The 22,921-nt window shown below is 45.0% G+C and overlaps 1 protein-coding gene across 2 annotated transcripts in view; it reads right to left on the bottom strand.

Moving 5' to 3' along the window:
• Window positions 1-22,921, bottom strand: part of CEP15 (centrosomal protein 15) — a 97,703-nt gene that overhangs the window by 29,127 nt on the left and 45,655 nt on the right. For both annotated transcript variants that reach the window (XM_078661523.1, XM_078661524.1), the window contains 2 exons: window positions 9,629-9,752; window positions 7,069-7,143 (listed from right to left, as the gene is read on the bottom strand). In XM_078661523.1, the coding sequence (XP_078517649.1) occupies window positions 7,069-7,143; window positions 9,629-9,752 (199 nt within the window). The remainder of the gene's footprint in view (window positions 1-7,068; window positions 7,144-9,628; window positions 9,753-22,921) is intronic.

The following is a 22,921-nucleotide window of genomic DNA, read 5'->3' as shown; positions in this document are numbered from 1 at the left end:
GGAGCTGCAGCTTCACCAGCATCCGGCCTGCCAACCCACCTACCAAAGAACCCAACTTCCTCAGATGCATCCTGCTCAACACCCGCTCCGCCTGCAAACACGCCGTCGAACTCTGGGACCTACTCGACACTAACGCCCCAGACGTCGCCTTCCTGACAGAGACCTGGCTGAAACCCTCCTCGGCATCCGATATCCGATGGCCACTGCCATCCCGGAAGGCTACAAGATCACCTGCAAGGACCGCACCAACGGAGTAGGAGGAGGAATTGCCATCGTCCAAAGAAACACCCTCAAAATCTCGACAGACACAGATGACACCCTCAGCACCGCTGAGCACCTGCACTTCCAGATCCACACCGATCCCAACACCACCCTCAGAGGAACCATCGTCTACAGACCCCCGGACTCCATCGCCGACTTCATCAGCCCACAAGCCCTCGCCTCCGCGGACTACATCCTCCTCATGGACCTGAACTTCCACATCGAGAACAACAACGACTCCAACTCTTCCACCCTGATCAACAACTTGGCCAACCTCGCCAACCTCGGACTCAGACAACTCGTCACAACACCCACCTACTCCGCCGGCCACACACTTAACCCCATCTTCTCAGCAAGCTCCCACGTCTTCTTCACCCGCACCACCGAACTCCACTGCACCAACCACCGCTAAATCAACTTCACCTTCCGGAAACCCACCACACAGGAGATGCCTCACCGCCACAGGAGCAATGTCTCAGAGGACCAGCTAATCACCGCCCTCACCCAGAGCCCACAGGCAGACCCAACCGACCCTGACGCTGCAGCCCGCAGCCTCAGACAATGGTTCGAAGGCTGCACCAGCACCGTCGCCCCGCTCAAGAAGCCCCCCAACACCCACACCAGCAAGAGAGCCAACTGGTTCACCGAAGACTTCCAGGGCTTGAAGCAAACACAGCCCACAAGAACACCACACGCAGACACCACCACCTCATCAGATCCGCCAAAAGGACCTCCTTAAAAGACCGCCTAGACAACAAAACACACAACAGCAAAGAGCTCTTCAACATCGTAAAGGAACTCTCCAACCCAAGCTCCAACACCAACGACATCCCACCGTCACAAGACCTGTGCGACTCGCTGACCACCTTCTTCCATCGCAAGATCGCAGACATCCACAACAGCTTCGACGCAGTCACCATCCCGGCAACGGCTAAGACCTCCGCTCCCACGACCACCACCCGCACCAACCGCCTGCTCGCCTGGACCAACATCAACAATGACGACACCATCAAGATCATGAACACCATCCACTCCGGATTCTCGGAAGACCCCTGCACACACCACATCTTCAACATAGCCAGCAGCACCATCGCACCCCATCTCCGGAAAACCATCAACATCTCCTTCGAGACAGCAACCTTCCCAGAGAGCTGGAAACATGCAAAGATCAATGCCTTACTCAAGAAACCTAAAGCGGACCCCAAGGACCTCAAGAACTTCCGACCCTCTCCCTGCTCCCGTTCCCGGTGAAGGTCATTGAAAAGGCAGTTAACAAACAACTGACCAGCTTTCTCGAGGAGAACAGCATCCTGGACCCGTCCCAGTCCAGACTCCGCAGCAGCCACAGCACCGAAACGGCCCTCATAGCCGGCACCGACAACATCAGGACCCTGCTTGACAAAATGGAGAAACCGCAGCCCTCATCCTCCTGGACCTGTCAGCCACCTTCGACACGGTATGCCACCACACACTACGAGCACGCCTCCTCGACGCCGGGATCCAAGAGAAGGCCCTGGACTGGACCACCTCCTTCCTCTCCGGCAGAACACAGACCTCAATATCATCTCCTGTGCCGACGACACCCAGCTGATCCTCTAACTCACCAGAGACCCTCACACCTCCAAAACCAACCTCCACGAAGGAATGAAGGCCATCGCCGACTGGATGAGAAACAGCCGACTGAAGCTGAACTCAGACAAGATGGAGGTCCTCATCCTCGGATCCACCCCCTCGGCCTGGGATAACTCCTGGTGGCCGACCGCACTGGGAGATCCCCCTACACCCACCGACCACACACGCAACCAATGGGTCCTCCTCAACTCCACCCTCTCCATGACGAAGCAGGTCAACGCCATCTCCTCCTCCTGCTTCAACACCCTCCACATGCTTCACAGGATCTTCAAGTGGATCCCCACCGAGACTAGGACGGTCACCCAGGCCCTCGTCAGCAGTAGACTGGACTACGGCAATGCACTCTACGCCGGAGCCCTGGCCAAACTCCTGAAACGGCTCCAATGCATCCTGAACGCCTCCGAACGCCTGATCCTCGACATCCTTCGCCGCAGCCACATCACACCCGACCTCAGAGACCTGCACTGGCTCCCTATCAACAAGAGGATAACCTTCAAACTTCTCACCCACACACACAAGGCACTCCACAACACCGGACAAGCATACCTTAACAGCCGACTCAGCCTCTACACCCTCACCTGCCAGCTCCGCTTCGCAAACAGCGCACTCGCCACCGTCCCCCGCATCCGAAGAGTGACCGCCGCCGACAGATCATTCTCCCACCTCACCGCCAAGACATGGAACGCCCTCCCCATCCGCCTGCGGCGGACCGAAAACCTAACCTTCAGGAGACTCCTCAAGACCTGGCTCTTCGAAAAGTAGCAGCGCCCCCCCTAGCGCCTTGAGACCCTCACGGGTATGTAGTGCGCTTTATAAATGCTATGATTGATTGATTGAGCATTGCCAATGAGTAGATAACCATCAAAGAAGAGGAAAAGACGGCCACTAATGAAGTTACAGTAGATGAGGCTATCCATGATGAGGAAATGCTGAAAGAAAGTCAGTACCCACTAATTAGGAAGCAGATGACTTGCCCATCTTTGATTTTGACAAGGCTTTGGACTTGACAGATTTACAGATGCCACATTGCCACATATTGATGACTTATTTTTGAGATAAAGAAAGTAAATGCACTTTGGTGTTGTACATCAGTGAAAATACGTTCTAAGTAACCTGCTGAACAGCTTTGAAGAGATATTACTTCTGTCCCTGAGGAGAAGTTGGAATTTTGGCTGACATTTTTCAAGGACCAAAAGACAAAATACCCAAAAGTAACTCACCAAAACTCACATACTAAAGTTGGGGCTCGGAGGTTTTCCAGGAGAGAAGAAAATATAAAATCCTGATTCTATGAGGCATATGTAGCAGATAGTGAACAGCTCAGTCATTCAGGGACCTCTTTCACCCTTGATGTGCTGTAGAAAATCAAACTATGGAGGCCTTGAGTGAGGGTGATGGGTGCATTCTCCTGACTAATTTAAGTTTGGGTTTCAAAGAGATGATTGTACAAATAAACTCACGTTTGGGGATAGTGGCCATTTTTATTAGGTTTCCTGCTGATTTATATTACTATGGACTCCCAGCATGATAATGGAGAATAATTAAAGCAGGTGAATGTGTGAATGATCAAAAGCTGGAGAAATGTGTGATGTTCTTAGGTGTGACCAAGGGCTGGGTTGCAGGGCAAAGCAGAACTCACATACATGGATGATTCACAAGTAAGCAGTGTATGTGGTACCCACACATCCATTTGGAAAGAATGCCAATGCTTTGTGAAACTTAGCTGCAAGAGAGTCTACCACACACTGGAAATGCAGGCTTGCTTGCTTTTTTCCAAAATATGCAATGCCCTCTGTCTATCTTGTCAGGAAAAGTAATGGGCGGTTTGAGGATTAAGGCAAGGGCCTGTTACTTGGGTTAGAAGAGTAACGATCCTTAAACATAAAAAGGGTCCCATCCCATTGAAAATACCATAAGCTACTGACCCTTAAGCCTATATATGTACCTATAATCTTTCTCAACATTCTTCTACAGAGTGGAATCTTCAGTGGATAACAACTGCTCAATTATCCAGAACCCCAGCAGGTTTCAATTCAGCAAATCGATAAATAATCACAGTTTCATTCTGCAAAAGTTTGCAGAAAGGAGCACACTTCTCCACACGAGAAATCTCTGTGGCATTTATAGACGCAAGGGCAACATCTGATAATATCAACGGGGTTAGGCTGTCTAGTTGTACAGGCCTCAGCACCTAAGTGACCCAAGAAATGAAATTCCATTCACGTCTGGTTCAGCCTTTAATAATCTATGGCTGTCTTGACACTTGCACATTACTCTCGGTTGAGCCACTACACTGTAAATTAGATGTTGTGCACAGGGCTTCCCCTGAATGGTCAGTGTACGAAGGCCAGGTGACAAGTTAGAGTGTAAGTTTTTTTTCTGCATACAAACTGTGTCATGTGTTTTTGTATTACACAAGCAACAGGAAGGCTTTTGCCTCCAGTTGAACAATTAATAAAAACAAGCATTGGTAATGCCAATAGGTGCCGCCCATTCGAGAGCTATTGGATTTACTAATGTGTTTTAGCCATCTTGTATAGCAGCTTGGCAGCTGTTCAACATGGCTACAAATTAAATACATGATGTAGAGTAGTGGCATAGAAGAGGGAAGAGTGGAGTAGAGTGGTGTAGGGTTGAGTGTCAGAGTGGCACTGAGTGGAGGACATAGAGTGGCATAAAATATAGTAGCATAGACTAGAATGGCACAGAGTGGAGTAGAGAGGCTTAGGCTAATGTAGAGTAGAGCAGAGTGGCATCGAGTAGAGTGGAGTGGCACAGAGTGGAGAGGCGTAGAGTGGCATTGTGTGGAATGGAGTGGTGTAGAGTAGAGTGACCTAGAGTGGCGTGGAGCAAATTGGCGTGGAGTGTAGCGGAGTACAGCAGTGTGGCATAAAGGAAGGAACGGAAGGGAAGCCTATGGGAGTTAAGCAATCAACAGATTGCAAATAGAGTGACAACAAAAACAACTAATGGTATACTGTGGGCGGGTAGGAAGCCCACTGAATTGTAAACAATACATCTTCCAGAACAGCTCATGCGCTGTGTAGGTGAAACCTAATGAGGTTTTATTGAAAAGTAGCAGATACCAAGAAGATTTACAGAGGGGGTACCAATTTGTGGGCGCTGAAAGCGACAAATCTGCAATCACTGTAATACACATTTTTAGTTAAATGTCACAAGAGGTCCAAATGGCATACTTGCGCCTGGCACACCGGGAGAACAGAGAGACGATCAGTACTGAACACTGATTCATTTGAGTGGGAATCTTCTTCTCTTCCTGACTCTTAATTCCTACACATTAAGGGAATTAGAACGAGGGGGTTTCTGCTTAGGCCAGAAAACTGACAACATAGGTGCTGCGTTGCCACTCATGCTACCCCATGTCCACTAGATAGGCGGCGGGACTCAGACTCTATGAGGCGTGTCCTGACAGGTGCCTTCAAAGTTGGTGAGAGATCCTTTTGAAGTCCAGGCTATGCAGTGAAAAGAGAGCTCTTGCCAGACCTCCATTACCTTTCTTTAGGCGGATGCGAGATGATCTCCACAACAAATGATTCGGTACTCTTTTCTGTAAGTGTGTTGTATTGCATACATACATCTTAGAAACTATTCAGAACAATAAAAAACACAAGGGCCACCCAGTATGGCATGTGAGAACTATGGGTGAGCTTAAACATTAGAAACCATGCGGTTCACTGCAGACTCATTTAACAAATTATTGAATACATGTGTTTGTATTAGTTAATAAGTGTCATGGTGTGTTTTCATGAATTGGGATTATTATTAATTAGATTGTATTCACTGATTTGCTAACTAAGCCCACATAGAACCGTTCTGTTGCCAATGCTTGACCAGAAGAGAAGCTTCATTGCTTCTGCTTCCCACACTCTTAAGCATAAATGGGAGGCATAAAGAACAGCTAGAGACTGGACCATACAGCAAACACTAATCTTTCCTTTTGAGTCTGGAAGCAGACAGGTCTTGGATGCCACAGAAAATCTGCTTTCAGCAGGAAAAGATTAACATAGCTTGTTTAATAAGGACTTGAACAACTTTGGGGCAAGTTGTGGTGTTTGCAGTTTGCTCGCAGGAGCTGTACTAATTGGGACTGTGTTGACCAGGTCTGGCCTTGAATCTCAGTATACACACAGGAAACCTGTACCACCACGCTAGAGAAACAACGTGGATGCCGAAGATAATTGAGCTCGCCTCTGTATACTTGGCATGCTGGGACCCGGAAGTGAATATTCCTGGTGCTCCGCTGCGCTCTAGGGGACAGATTTACTAAAAGACTATTGTTGGTGCGGAAGTTTTTTCTGTACTTTTCATTTAACGGCTTTTGTTTTATCTCAAAACTCACGTTGTTGTTTTTATATTTAAAACAATTGAATGCAGTTTCACTCGCTCATTTTTAATCGAATCGTTCATTGCACTTAGTTAATGCACTTTTATACTTTTAAAAGATGAGTAGGGTAGTTAAGTGCTTTAGCATTTAATTGCATTTTTCTTTTTTACGCTGAAACACCACACATCATTAGAATATTTGTTCAAGTTAATTTATGCCCTCGGTGTAAGCTACCAAATATGAAGAAAAGGATGCCCTTGTGGGAAAGACTGATAAGCCACCCTTATCAGATGGTGCTGACGCTCAGTCATAGCTAATGCAAAGACTGTAGCCTCTCGTAGTCATAGCCTGCCACGTAGATTCCAAACAAAAAGCACGTTTTGTCTCACTACATGCCACTGCAGAAATACAAATATGATCAATGAAACACTATTGATTTCACATATTGGTACTGAGAATGTCCAACAGCCCCCCTCCCCCACCCTCCCCCGGTTGCATGGACAACCTCAAGTCACCTCCCATAACAGTTCTTTCCCCCGGATGTCACAGAAACTACACTGTGTCGTTCTTTGTGCCCAATAAGAACAGTTGAATGTTTATTTGATAGAACAGATGTTCTAAACCGTCATTTGCTAAACACGAAAACTGAAAAAATGGTGGGTTTCAGTCCTATTTTCGTTTTGAGGAATATGTTGGTGAATGCACAGCTACAAAACAACTCTCCCCCCCACATATACATATTATGTCATTGTTTCTATGAAGATGTGCAAGGCTAAGGACGCTTTGTCTAATGATACTGCAGGAAATGCAAAGGTTAAAAGAAGACTTACTTCTAAATTGACAACATCTGGATTGAATTTTAAAAGTGTCTTTGCATGGAGGCTCTTCTCTGCTACTACTATATCCTGCAAGAAAAAAAACATGGCAACAAACTACAAGTTACTAACCATAGTGATTACTGTACTGACAGCCACACTTCTGCCAAACTCATGGTAAGTCAATCCTGTGAGGGGAGGTGATGAAAAGCCTAAATCTTAAAATCAGAAGTCAGCTGCAGACTTAACTGACTTCTTTTCTCCTCCCAGAAGGAAACTCGGAGGCACATGTAATTGTAGTAGCTGGGGTGTCTGGAGTAATCTGAATTGTGGGACAAAGAGAAATAGAATCACAAATGTACGTAATCTGTATTTACTCATTTGTTCTATGCCTACCTAATGCCCGATGCTAAGAGAGCAATGCCACAAGCTAAAAAATAAGATTGCCTTTTTAAGTCCCTCTTTTTTTGCTAGGTCCAAAATCATCATTTGGAGGGAGAGAGGATTTAGCTCTTGTTATCTTTAGGGAGTTTTGAGAAGCTGCATGGGGACTACCCGGATGGCTTTCAACAGTCTATGGCTAAGAAATAAGTGCAGCAACGCCTTTAGACAGGCCACTATCTGTTTAGGAAGGAGCCTTTTATAATTTCATGCTTGAAAGCACAATTTTAACCATAGAGCTTGGATGTGGGTTGATTTTGACACATTGAATTAAGGCTTAGGTCAACTAATGTAGATGTAGCATGTTGTAGAAAACAGAGGATGGATGGCCTGTGATGGGTGAGAAAGGACTGTGGGTGGGAGGAGGGAGTGCTGATCTCCTCCTAGAGTGTTAGTTTATGGCCTTCAGATTATGAAGCTTCAGAACCTCCAGGAGGAGTTCACAAGATCAGTGAATAGAAAAATTAGCTAGAGGCCTGGAGCAGAGGAACACTGCTGTTTTAGCGGATGTTGTTAAGGATTAAAAGTCTTATAGGACTTCTCATATTTTACCCTTCGAATGCTCGTTGAATTGCCCTACTTGGTATTCGGTTTTCATAAACTCAAAAAGAGATGTGATGTTCTATTTCTGCCAACATGGAAAGGGCTTCCAAAGCTTTAGTAAGTCTTAAAGTAGCTTAGTAAAGAGTTTCTAAAGACCTTCTACAGCACCATTACTATCTTACGCTAGTTGAAAACGCCATCTTTGCGTGGCACAACCAACATATTACAATCACCAGGGCTTCACAGGGTAAGCACAATGAGTAAAGCTAGGGATCTTTGTAAGGTGTTGCCTAAGGCCACAAACCTTGGAATGGTGTTGACATGATCTGGGGATTATCTCAATAGAAACATTGCAGTAATTCTGTCATCTGCTGACCTTCCTGGATGCACTCTATGAATAAGCTTATTCATGATATGACCCTGATATCTTCAACATTAGCATGGTCCCCCATTATGAATGCCTAAACATTTGCCAAGCGCATATTAACATAATATTCTTGATAAAAAAACTTCAGTAAACAGTCAAGTCAGTGGGCTTCTTGAAGGAATGAAAAAAATGCTGAAAATGCAGATGTCTGAAACCAGATATTGGTATAAGAGGGAATAATGAAATCCAAGCGCTCAATTTTCAGAGCTCTCTCTTTGTTACTCAAATGTACACTACGGCAGAAAAGGACACATGTTTTCCAATATCTGAGAGAATGCTTTCAAAATGTCTTTCGGAAAGCAGACCGGGATATTTGAATGCTGCTCTAGGATTAAGAGCCCATTTCCTTTCCCAGCAGGGTCATCGAACTTTCAAATTTAAATTTACCGAAGCATCTTGCATGAGAGGGCGGAAGAGTCCGACATTCAAGAGGTGATCCTCCTCAACTTCACCCTACTCTGGCTCTGTAGAACATTTTAGCTCCAGCAGAGCAGATAAAGGCGTAGATCTCACCCAATCTTGATCCTTCCTCCACCCCTGCCATATACTGTTTCCAATGTCAAACGCATTCTAATACCACATTGCATAAAGTTCAAACAAACGTCAATAGTGCTGGAAGGAAGGGAAATGTACTGAAGTAAGCAGTTACACCAGGCTGAGGCTACATAGTGATTACAACACTGACAGCTGCACTCTGTTAAAATCATGGTAAGTCACTCGTGTAAGGTGAGGCAACATGGTCAGTTATTGGTCAGCATTAAGCTCGTTTGAGTGAGGCCAGGATACAGTGTCTAAAACTCAACAAGCTGAAATGCTTAAAGAAATATGGCATGTTGAAACTCGATAGGTGTGATCAGTTTCAGACGCAGGAAAGTTTGCAAAATGTGTCACTTTAAAACAAGATGAGTGACACTGGGCAGGCCAGTTGATGTTTATTCTGAAACAGGTCTCCAGACTGTGACTTTTATTAACTTGATTGTGGTGAATTCTGTAGTTACAGTATTTCATAGACAATGACGTTCGTTTCTTAACAGGATCAACACATGCTGGTAACAAGAACGAATGTCAATGCTGAGGAGGTGAATAAACCTTACTAGTGTCCCTGTTCTGCCTATAAAACTCACAAGTCGGAAAGATCATTGGATTTACTTTAAATATACGTACATTTATAAGCGTCTGATTTCTGATACGTGCTGCAGCATGTGCTTCCCTACAAGATTCCGATTCAGCCTTGACGTTTTCGAGCTGGCTTTCCATCTGCTGAAGTAGTACAACTCTTTGAGACAATCTATGAAGTGAACATACATCAGAAAACAGTTAATTCGTTTCTGTGTCAAACCATTCTCTAATATTCTCCTGAATAAATAACAGCATTTGTCAGACTTGTACCAAAATGGTATCTGGCATAACCTATATACAACCTATATACAAATGTTTTTTTCCGCAGTGGCTATTGGATTGTCTCCACACGCACACTTGTAAATAGAGTATTGATTTACACCATTAGGTTGCACAAGCAATAAGACCCTCCACTAGCAGCAGGTCTGAGAGGCTAAGGCGCAGCTGGTCTGGCCAAGTACCAGACCCGCGCTAAGGCATGACCCACACAGACATCCTGAGCTACGCATTACCCACACAGACATCCTGCGCTAGGGCGTGACCCACACAGACATCCTGAGCTACGCATTACCCAAACAGACATCCTGCGCTATGGCGGGACCCACACAGACATCCTATGTTACAGCATTACCCACACAGACATCTTGTGCTATGGCATTAACCACACAGACATCCTGCACTATGGCATGACTGACAGACATCCTGAGCTACGCATTACCCACACTGACATCCTTCACTATGGAATTACCCACACATACATCCTGATCTATGGCATTACCCACACAGACATCATGAGCAACACATTACCCACACAGACATCCTGAGCTATGGCATGACCCATACCGAAATCCTGCACTAGGGCATGACTCACACAGACATCCTGCTCTACGGCATTACCCACACAGACATCCTGAGCTACGGCATGACCCACATAGACATCCTGAGCTATAGCATTGCCCACACAGACATCCTGAGCTATGGCATGACCCACATAGACATTGTCACCTTGAAAGAGATGGACGTCAAACTATACACCTATACAAACACACAGGAAGACAATCACTAAACATGTTTCTTCCTATACAATGCACACAAAGGAAAACTGTAAGAAATCCTGAAGAGACACTACACACCTCCGTGCATTTAAGCGCACAAGGCAAGTTACCCATGATGCTTTGTCTCATCGTACTCGATAATCTCAAAATTATTAAGACACTAAACCAGAGCACACTCACACAGCCGAAGAAAAAGAACAGCATACAAGAGAAAGGACAGCCTATTCTTACCCAACACACCAAGCGGCAAAAGTCCTATTGTGGAAAAGAGTGAACACAGTCCTTACACACAACAGAGAAGGGCTTTATTGCTTCTACAACAGCCACGATGTTCACTTCCATGGATAAGTCCAGCACGCCCCGCTATACCGCCACACAAATACACAGAGAACTGCTAATAAAAAGGAAGAAACAGTCCCCTACCTGTAGTCCTGGCTCTGCATTACAGGAATCTTCACTAAAGCCATAAATGAGCCTCCCCTTTCCCCAGCACCGAGTGCCTCTGCCACAAGAGATATAAGACTGGATTTTTCGTTGATTTCCCATATCGATTAAAAGAACTGACTCTGTCAAGCAACTGCCTGTTCTATGCATCATTGGAGGTCCCAGGAGTATTTAAATAACAGGGAGCTTTTTTAAGCTCTGTTAAATTTAGGGTCTAAGAGGCTGAGAGTTAGAAATGGGGTTTCTGGTTGGCAGAGTATGTAAACTGTCCAAGCAGGAGCCCCAAGTCTAGTCATGGTAAGTCATTAGACAACCTAATTTATCCTGTGCTCACCCTGTGGTAACTCGGCACAGAGCAATCAAGCTTAACTTAAGAGGCAATGTGTAAAGTATTGGACCTACTCATATTGATAGATTGTTGTTAGTCATGATTTGGAACACAACCTACACACACATTTTTATTCATACCAAGAGGACCCCTGATTTATTGAAAAGGTCTCCGCCAAAGAGCAGTCTTGCGATGCCCGTGGGGTATTGCAGCATCAACTCCACGAGGAGCTAAGCTCTATGGTGAAGCATGACACCCTCATGAGTGTGTGAGGGCACCACTTTCTAATAAGGATGTTCCCCCTTCACCATCATCCATCCTGACACACTTTCTTCTTAAGGAACAGTTATACTTCTAGCGTATTCATAAAGTATTTGTGCAACACTTAAACAGTAAAACAGTGAAAACACCACAAAAAGACTTCACAACAGTTTATAAAAAAGAAAGTATGATTTTATAAATAAAAACAAGATCAAACGCTAAGAATCTTTGTAGTAGTTGTTGAAGTATGAAGCTATCCGGAATCCAAAAGTCAGAAGAGTGCTTAGAGACAATAAGTGCTTACGTGAATTATCGGGTCGCACTAGGCTAGGACAAAGTCATGAGTTCAGGCTGACCGTGAGGGAGCGCAGATCAGCAACAGGGCCTCTGTGGGTCAGCTTAACAGAAGTAACTTTGATACGGACGATGTTGTCGCTACGAGGCTGTGAAGATCACACTGTGGACGAGATGCTTAGAGGAGTTCCACGTAACAGCAGGGATGCACTGAGTCCAATAAACTCAACGGCGAGTGTGCTAGTTCTGACCCACACTTCGGCAGTGAGGCACTGAATACAATGCAGATGTGAGAGTGTGGGTTGTCAAGCATCATAGGGTCTCTCTTCCAAGGGTCCAGAACTGGGATGGCACCACTTAGCAGGGCAGACTCACGTCTTGTAGAGTCCAGATGCAGGTGGTTCAAGCCTTTGATATCCCTGAGACTTGAAAAAATGAGGCAAGCCAGCAAGCCCTTGGAGTCACTCTTTGTTCAAGTGATGTGGGCCCAGTCCGTCTCACCCAGTCGATCAAAGAGCAGGCAGCAGGGCAGCTCAGCAAGGCAAGAGCACAGCAAGGCAGAGTTCAGCAAAGCAGTGGTCCAGCAGCGTATCAGTCCTTTGTGTTGGGTCAGACCACTACCTATTGAAGTGTATGTGTTAGCCCCTTCCTCCCTTCATGCCTAGAAAAGCCCTTCAGAATGCCGATGTATGTAGATGGGTGGGGGCGTGGCTTGGCTCCGATGGAGCAGGACATGGACTGAGGGGCTCCTGGCTGAACTCTGCCATCTGGAGGCATTCTGACCTCCATCCGCAGCATCTGGCTCCCATTATTGGCGTTTGGGGGCCCTGGAATGATTGAGTTCCGCTGAAGTTGCAGAAAATCAAGCTGGCACCAAAATTCCTGGGGTAACTATGGCTGGCACGCAGCACCATTGCATGCAAGATGTCGGTCTGCCTTGCTCATTGGGCAGGGTGTCACAATTCTAAAGAATTGCATTTTTATAAGGGCCAAGTTATGGTCAACCTTTTACAACAATGAAGTCTGTTTATCCACAACAACACGACAGTGACACAACTTTTAGGTAGAAAGATATATTGAATAGACATATATCTAATATTTGGATAAACTTAAAAATGTGTAAATCAAAAGTTTATCCAAAGATTAGATACATGACTATTCAATATATGTTTCTATCAAAAAGTTGTGTCTGTGTCGTGTTGTAGATATCCAGACTTCATTCAATAGGGTGACCATAGCTAGACCCCTATAAAAATATATATTTTTATATTTATGACAACCAATGGAACTCCTAGTTTGTAACACTGCATGCCCAAGTTCTGAGGGACAACCCCAGTAAGTATAATGGTCCCTCACTGGTCTGAGCATTAAAGTGGAGGGCCCCTGTTGGAAGCTGGCCTTCTGGCTGCACTGGACCGCAGCACCCAATCATCTGGGTGTATCGTGGGGGCTGAGCCCTGCTGCAAGAGGCTCCAGCCCGAGAGACTGAGGGCCGATATGACCTGAGGTGGTGGAGCTGCGGCCTGGTGTGCATCAGCAGGGCCCAAGAGCTGGAGGCCGAGCCCTGCGAGTTGATGGCTGCGGGACCTGGCGGTGGCCCAGAGGGACTGTGAGGTGAGCTTGCGCTGCTCAGGATACTGCTGTGGCCCCAGCCTGACTGTGGCAGGGCCTGGTGCTTGCTTGCTCCTCTGTCCAGCGGTGCTGCAGCTGGCTCAAAAAGGTCATTAGTGCTGCGACGCTGCCTGCCTGGGATGGCGGAAATGAGCTGGACTTTTGTAGCTGGGAGATAAGGAGTGAGAGCACAGTAAGCCATGGCTACTTGGGGGCCTGGGGCTCGAGGAGCAGTGGCGTGGCGAGAAACCGAGGCCTCTGAGTTCAGGGGCTGATGCCCTCCCTATTGTTGCAGCTGAGACCCGGGACCTCTTCTCCAGACCGTCAGGATGAGTGGGCCATCGCTGGAAAGTGCCAACAGACATGCGGAATTGAATTTGACTCCTGGGGTGCACGCGGTGGCCCTGCAGCCTCTGGTGCACCGGCATGCGGTGGGATCCTGCACTGGCATTGGCTGCTACCTCCTACAGCTCCCCGATGGCCCTGGAGGGGCCCGCTGCATCTGTGTTGGTGGCTGGGTGTTGCTTCTAGGGGGCCGTGCCTGACAGGGGCCATCTCCTGGAATCCTCTGCAAGCTGGTCTAAAACATTCCCTGAGGCCAAGTAGACTAGATGTTAGCAAATTTGGGTGGCTCCCTCCATTTCTGAAGGTTAGTGATGGCTGACCCTGGGTGGGCAGCACTGCACAGGGAGTTCCTACTTGCGGCCCCACCCTCTCGTCACTGCTGACTGCGGTGTCTGTGAAATTGGGGCCGTTGTTTGATCAGGGGACGAGACTGAGCCAGCCCCAGCCCCTGTTGAGCTTGTTGTGGGACCCTGGATCCCCCAGGGTGCATGGTTCAAAAGCGCACAATTACTTAAAACCTGACTCCACATGTACAGCAATCATTACCTGGCATGGCTGAGCTGCAGACCCTTCTGACACTGGATCCCATCTTTTCTTCGCCCACAGTGCTGCTACGGCGGCGGCTGCTCCTACCCCTGCACAAGTTGTATTCCTGACTAATTGGGAAGTGAACCTCTGCATCTGCCCTATGGGATCACCGCCATGGGTAAAATTACCCAGAGAAGGGAGCCAACTGACTCATGCACCTCACAGGTGCTGACACTGCAAGACCTGGTAGGATCTGCACCTGCCCTGGAGGTCTCAGGAGCTGCACAGTCGGAACACACATTGACCACAATCTTGTAGGCCTTGGCCGCCTCCAAGGAAGCACTCAAACATGAGATAGATACCATGGCGGCGGACATGGGCATGCTACATGATGACCAGCAGCGACAAGCCGAGTGGGTCACGTCCACCGAGCATGCTGTAGATGACCTTACCCCGGGGCTGGCTTTGATCCAGGTCTGGATGTCCACTACGGAGGCCAGAACCACCACCTTAGAAACCAGGGCTGAAGATGCTGAAAATAGGGCATGGTGAAATAACATTTGAATTATTGGCCTCCCGGAGAGCATTGAATGATCCGCAGCAAACATGCTTGCCTTCTTGGAGTGGCCTAGGGAGAAGGTGACCCCAGAGGGTTCCGCTCTCTCTATCATGTGCTAGAATGTGCTCTTTGTGTCCCTACACGGCCCACATTACCTGCAGTGGCTCCGTGGCCAATAGTGGCAAAGTTCTTACACTATTGAGACCAGCATCATACCCTGTACTAAGCCAGACTCTGGGGGATATCATGGTTGACAATCACAGAGCAATGCTCTTCCCTGATTTCACGAGAGAGGCCCAGAAGCAAAGAGCCTCTTTCATAGATGCCCAAAAAATCCTTGGCCCGCTGGGTCTAACATATGCTATGATGTTTCCAGCCAGTCCGCGGGATACCACAGGCAATTCAATACACTTCTTCACATCACCGCATGCGCTTTGGAATGGATGGACCACTTACCCTCAACAAGGGGGAGATGCTTCTTCAAGGGACACGCGATCTGTCTGTTTTAATTTTTTTGTTTCAATCACTCCTGTTTCTTCTTTGTTTCTGGTTTTTAGTGTTGTGTTATGTCCACCTTTCCCTGCGCCAGGACGCTCATTCGCTGGAGCATCTGTGCGCATTAAAAATAATAATAACATAACATAACATAACATAACAGATAATGTCCTCAGAAACAGGTCAAGAATGGCCGGGCAGTTGACCCCTCTCAATCGCTGGTGAGACATATGCACCAGCAGGGGGTGGACAAAATGGCTGCCTTAAATGTTGGGGGCTTGGCTCCACCCTCGGCTGGCAACGAGGAGGAACCACAAGACTCTTATTCTGATAAGGCTTCGATCTCTTCCCAAGGATCAACTGATTTCTTGCCCAAAGTTATGCCTGTCATGCCCAATGAGATAATCTTGAATGTCCACAAAGTTAATGTAGGCACACAGCCAAATTCAATGCAAATGAAGTTCAATAAAGTATGTTCAACAATCAAATGTATTTTGATGTGCTCCTGGGGTATAGCTCTCCGGTCAAGAGCGTGAAGAGATAGTCAAAATGAAGAGCACCCATCTTGAAGCAAGACAACAGTAGTAAATAAAAAACAAAATAAATGCATGCGTGTCTGTAAATGAACTTATGAGTTGTGAATAACCATAAGTAATCGCATGTTTATACGGAAAAAGTAGTGCTCCCAATAGGCGAGGTAACAAGAGCCTCAAGTGTTTAGCGAGAGAATTAAGTGCTCCAGCATGCCATCAAAACCCGCTGTCCAACAAGTATCATGCTAATTGTACTTACTCAATCGTCGAAAGCAGTGTGTTTCTCGGTTTATTCGTTAAACTCACCAAGGCGGTGTGCTGTTAGTGTTAGTAACAAATAAAGCGCAGTGTGTGTATGTTCCTCTTATCCCTGGCTGTTCAAGTTAAGAAAGAGTAATAGGACTACAGCCAAAGACTACCAAATAGAAAGTCACACCAGTGGCCATATTGGAATATGCGGTAAAAGGCAAAAACTAAAATAAATCAACAATGGTGAAATAACTATTAGAACTGTAAAGCAAAAAGTACTGAGCGCTAAAACAAATAATAAGATTAAGACAAATATCTTGTAGTTGTGAGAAGGGTTAACAATAGTGAAATAACAATTAAAACTGCAAAACGATTCTGTGAAATAAAGCAAATAGTAATATGGTATACATTTACCCAAATGTAAACAGTAATGAGTAGAGTCATTGCTAATGTATAAACAGAATCACCACAAAACTACCAATAATGTAAAATGTCCATGTGAACGTTAGTCAATGTGTTGGGTTATAAAACTGTCAGTCAATCAATCAACGGAGATGATAATTATAGGTAGCATTGAAATTCCATTCTGTCATTCATCCTGTGAGGTTTAAGTGCATCCAGGTGTCTAATCCAAAAGTGTTCTCTTTGCAGTACATGATTGTGGTTATCTCTACCTTACTTTTTTTCAACAACTTCTAGAACAAGAAATTTCAATTGGCTAATATTGTGGTTCTGTTCTAGGAAATGAACAGTGACAACAGATTCCATATTCTTTGTTCTTATGTTACTTTTATGTTCATTGATCCTGATTTTTGTTTTTCTTTCAGATTTAACCAACATAAATGTTGCCACACGGACACTTCAGTAAGTAAATTACATTTGTGGTGTCACACCTAGCAGTGACCTTCAATCTAACTTTAGTGCCCATTCTCGGATGTATGACAGTCGGCCCCGGAATTATATTGTGACAGTTATTACAATTATGGCATGGAATTGTTCCTTTTGGTTTAGGTAGTTTAATGTGCTTAGTGGGACATGTCAAAATTTCACCCAAGTCTTTTCCACTCTTATAAGCAAAGATAGGATTTTTCGCAAAGACTAGTTTGAAGTCAGGTTCCAAAGTTAAGATTGGCCAATGTCGCTTGATGATTCTCTTATATGGGCCACTCATGGTGGCAAATTTCGATACGATCACCATGCGGTTTTGTGTGGTGGTAATCAAGCTTGTGAGTAAATCTCTGCGAGATTTTAGGTTACACCGAAGTTTAGCTTGATTTAATACTGATTTTGGATAACCACGATCTGCAAATCTTTGTAGCATGTTTTCCATGCGTTCATTAGATATATTGAGGTTGGATATAGTTCTCTTGACTCTGAGCAGTTGTATGGGAGATGACGTTTCAATGATTGTTGATGAAAACTATTGTAGTGAAGTGTGTTATTCCTGTCCGTCTTTTTTCCCCATGTATCAGTTTCCAATCCAAATTGGGTTTTGTTGATCTTATCATCCAAAAAAGTGATATGATGTTCCTGTATTTCATGGGTAAATTGTAGTCTTTCCTTAACGTCATTCAATTTTCTGAAAGCATTAGACAGTTCTGACTCAGACCCATTCCATAGGATAAAGATACTGTCAATGTATCTTAAAAATAGTTTGATGTGAGATTTCCACGAGGGATATAGATAAGATGTTTTCCTCTTCAAATTTGCTCAAAAAAAGATTTGCATATGCGGGTGCTGCACAATTGCCCATTGAGATACCAGTTAGTTGGAGGTACCATTGGTCCTTCCATCTAAATGGTATTACATTCCTACGCTAAGCCCGAGCCAGCGACATACCTGGGCCTTGTCTTTTCCCCTCATTTAAAATCTAAGTTCTTAGAACTGCGCATGGGGAAGTTGCTTCCCAACGCCGACCTCCCCAGCTGGAAGTACCAGGGCTCAAAAGCATGCAGCCTATGTTGGTCATCAATACAGGACTTCATACCTCTAATATATATCTGCCCAGCCTTAGGGTCCCACCGCCATCATCTGTTGAGGAGACAGTTTAATGAAAGAGGCATCCGCACCTGCAGATCGGCAATATTAACATGCCTGGACCCAAAGGACCCGCAACTAATCTGCCTATTGATAACATTTGTAATCTGTTATGAGAAATTAATGAAACAGTGATACAGCCCACAATATTGTTTAGCGGACTCTCCCTGTCTTTTAACAGTCATAATGTTGTAAATAGAAATAATGAATCAAATTTTAAAGTATTGAACAAAGACGGTGGTGTATCATCTGCCTATACTATTTTCTCTTTCTCTCTTTTTAATTCAAAGAAACTGGGGTATTTTACTGTGTGGATAAAACGTATTTTATGTATTGGAATAGTGTGATGGTTTTAACTAACTAGACAATAAAGATATTTTTCACTTTTTCACTTCCATCTAAATTAATTTTGATATAGGATAAAATGTAAAAGTTCCATCAGAAAAATGTGTAAGTCCAAATTCAGATCAGTTTGAAGGAGTGTATGTTCAATTGCTTCAATGCCCAACTGGTGGGGAATTGAAGTGTACAAGGATTTAACATCAACTATACATAGTAGAATATGTTTTTCCTCAGTAAATGAGATCTGATTGATTTTAGTTAGAAATTCATTTGTGTCCCTTATGTATGTGCTCATTTTTCTCACACTTGGTTGGAGATAGAGATATAGAAATGTTCCTATCGGTTCATGCATACTACCTTTGGTGGACACTATAGGTCGAAACTGTGGGTTCTGTGAGTCTTTGTGTATTTTTGGTAGAATATACATTGATGGAATTTTAGGATTGTTATGTATGAGAAATCTCTAAACTTTTTCATTGATCACACCTTTCTCTACAGCCTTATTGACAGTGTGCTTCAACAAATCCATACATTTTTCGGTAGGGTTAGCATCAAGTCTAGCATACGTTTGTTTGTCAGTGATATGAGCTTCAACTTGTGCTTCATAATAAGTCGTGTTCATGACGACTATAGCGCCTCCTTTATCCACTCTGACACAACCATCCTGGCTTGACCTCCCATAGGGCCTGGTGCAGCTTTGGTGGCCACCATGACTGTTTGCGCCTTTTCCCTCTGTGCCCCCCTTTCCCACCTCCCAGCTGTCCAGCCCTCCCCTTACACAATTTATGGTGCCTGGTGGACAGTGAAGGGAGCAATCTCACTGACCTTGTCAGAGAATTGCTTCCCTTCTATCACAGCTCTGCCTAGTTAACTGCTGCCCCTGATCCTTGCTGGTCCAAGTTCGAGGCCCTCCTCCACCCACAGGCACCCATGTGTGTCTCATCCCTGGTGTCCAAAGGAGAGCTCTGCTCTGCCCACTGTTTCTCTGCCTCCTGATCTCTTTTTCCCTCCGTTTCATTTTCCTTCGCTTTTCTTTGCTTCTTTTCACTGTTGTTCTCTCTTGCTTATTGCGCCTTTTCCCTCTGTGTCCCAGCCACTGCTTGTCCCTCGCGGCCTGCCCCCTCAATCGCTGCTTCCCACTTTCACGCTTCCCAGCTGGCAACAAGGAGTAATACCAACATTGCTAACTCTGTCCAACAATGTGAGACTGTTAGAAATGGGGGCCTTTAGTTGGCAGAGGCAGGTACCTTTGTCCAAATAGGGACCCTTGCTTCTAGTCAGATTAGGGGGATACACTTCTAAAATAAACCCTGCTCACCCCCTTGGTAGTTTGGCACGAACAGTCAGGCTTATCTCAGAGGCAGTGTGTCAAGCATTTGTGAACACATACAGTAATACAGTGAAAACACTACAAATGAACACCACACAAGTTTTGAAAAATAAGTAATCTTTATCTCAACCAAAACAAGACCAAATGACAAAAAACCCACAATACAGTAATAAAAATATTACTTTTAGATGTCACACTTTTCAAACAAAGTACCTTGGATGGGCCATCCAAACACCCAAACAAACAAAACGGGCCGCAGGGAAGGTCATGCATCTGTTCCTTACACCAGGGAAGGAGATTCATCGGTTCCTTGCCCTGGGGGGAGGTGATGCGTCGGTTACTTACTGCAGCGCAGGGGAGTTGAGGTGTCTGTTCCTTACCAGAGAGGAGTTGATGCGATTTCATACTGCGTGGGGAGTTGATGCATCTGTGTCTTACTGCGTCCCCTAACGATGCGACAATCCGGGACGATGGGTGGATCCTTGCAACCGCACAGCAGGGCTTTCATCGGATTCGGTGCAGTGATCTCGAAATTCGGACACCGTTGCATTTGATGCATCGTGAACCGATTTCTCGAGCCGCGGCAGGCACTGCAACGTTTTCTTCAGCGATGCGTCAGAAAGAGGTACGGATGTGTCACGCTTCTTCGATGCTGCGTTGATTTTCCAGCTCCTAGCAGAAAACAGTTCTCTAGAGGTCCAAAACAACAGCAGGCACCTCTCGGAGAACAGAACTCCCAGCAAGGAAGTTCAGTGGAGCTGGTGGTGAAGTCTTTGTATGCCTGAGACTTCAGAAAAGGAGGCAAGCTCAGTTTCAAGTCCTTGGAGATCTTTTCCTCAAGCAGGTGACAAAGTAAACAGCAAAGTCCTTTTCTCCTTTCCTTGGCAGCAAGTAGCCACTGCAGGCCAACGCCAGACAGCAAACACCACAGGGGCAGTATTCCTGCTCAGCTTCCCTAAGGTGGAAGTATCCGCAATCTCATGACTGCTGAATTTGATCATATGAGCTACACCATGTTCATGCTCATTGTGGTTTTTTCACTGAATTTCCGGTTAATTGAGGCATAGTGAAGTCAAGTATCCCTCCGAACTAAGAGGAGAGCGTGCAACAAATTGAATTAAAAGAAACGCCAAATCGGCGTAACAGAGGACTACAGCACCAAGCCGCTATTAGGCACTGTCAAATATTTGAAGTCCTTTCCTTCTCCTCCAGCACCCATAAAGATTTTCCTTCGTGATAAACACCATCATGAGCCTGCACGGCGATATTTCAATAACTTTTGGATTCCATTGATTGGTGAATTAAGGAAACGTTGTTTGGTCCTGAAGAGAACCCCTGATTGAAGTGGGTTTGAAACGCGTAGACCCTTTTTAGAATTGCCAAACAAATGTACCCCTTAAAGGTTTTTTGTCTTGTGCACCTCTAAAATTCTTATGTGTGATCTGCAAAGCTTTTTATTATTATACTAGCTTACCCGTCGCGCGTTGCTGCGATCTCAGAAGAAAGAAAATACAAGGAAACTCGTTATGATAACATTCAATTTGCATTGGGTCATTTTTATTGAAACGTATTCATTTTAATATGGAAAACATTTCAAAGTGTCGTTTTAATTCTAATGATTTATTCGAGTGCTTGTGGATACACAATATTTTTAGTTTTTCCGTCTGGTGCGTACACGAATAAATCAGAAGGTTTTCCGACGCGTGAGCTGGCCACATACAGTTGTCCATGTGAGAAGCAAGGATTCTCCAAATCTAGTCCACACACTTGCAGCGATTGTCCTTGTGCTTTGTTGATGGTCATTGCAAAAGCGAGTCGCAACGGAAACTGTGAACGTTTGAATTCAAAAGGCATATCTTTTGGGATCATTGGAATATGCGGCAACAGTACATCTTCCCCCTTGAATTTCCCATTCAAAATTGTAGCTTCGATGACATTGTTCATCATCTTTTTCACCGAAAGTCTTGTACCGTTGCAAAGTCGTGGTGGGTTGATGTTTCGGAGAAGAATGATCGGCACGCCAATTTTCAATGTTAAAATGTGCGGTGGCATAACTGGCAAATCCAGTGAATTCATGAATTCCGTTGGGTAATTGTCAACTTCGTCTTGATTCATCACAGTATTGATGGACTTATACGTTGTCGCTTTGCCTGGTATTACGTAAATGGAAAAATTCAGTATTCGAAAGATTATGAGGTCCCTGGGGGGCCGATATTTAAAAAAATGTTATGCCAGAAACCTTCGCGGGATTGTACTCAACAACTTTATGGCGATCGGATGAATGGTGTAGTAATGCATAAAGGACAAACAGACAGACAGACAGACATACATTCGTTTTTATATATAGAGATTTGGTACACATCTAATTTCAGATGCAAAATTGTTCTTTGTTTGGCGTAGGGCTCTTGGTTTTTGTAATTAAAAGAAATAAGAATTTGGCAGCTAACCAAGGGTTTGGTGTGTGGTATGTGACTTGGGTTTGAATGTGGAATGATGTATGGTTGAATTTGGTATGAATGTGTATGATGAGATAATCCCAACTTGAGGCCAGTCATTGTTCTATTTTTCTCGAGTGTTTGTTTTAAAGATATTGTGGTGTTGTGTATTTTTTGTACAGAAAAGATTGGTTACGAAAAAAAAAAAATTGTCTAGAATCTTTTTGAAATTAAAAACTATTAATCAGTGATGATCCTACATAGATATATTTTTCCTGCGCCGTTTTGAATTAGATGTGAATAAAGCATCGGTATTGGCAGTTCTGTTGTTGTTCTTTGATAAAAGGCTCAGCCTTACCTATTAGAGCCAAAACCATTACTGTTCTTTTGCATTGTGTGGGACAGCATCATCTATTCGGGTATGTCATTAGGCCAAGGGTTCCCTGTGGTTGGATCCTTATTGTATATAGATTCTTAAATTATGAATGGAAA

The sequence above is a fragment of the Lissotriton helveticus genome, chromosome 9 (genome assembly GCF_964261635.1).
Source record: "Lissotriton helveticus chromosome 9, aLisHel1.1, whole genome shotgun sequence".
Classification (NCBI taxonomy): domain Eukaryota; kingdom Metazoa; phylum Chordata; class Amphibia; order Caudata; family Salamandridae; genus Lissotriton; species Lissotriton helveticus.
The sequence above is the reverse complement of the archived record's forward strand: the minus strand, read 5'-3'. Positions and strand labels throughout refer to the sequence as shown.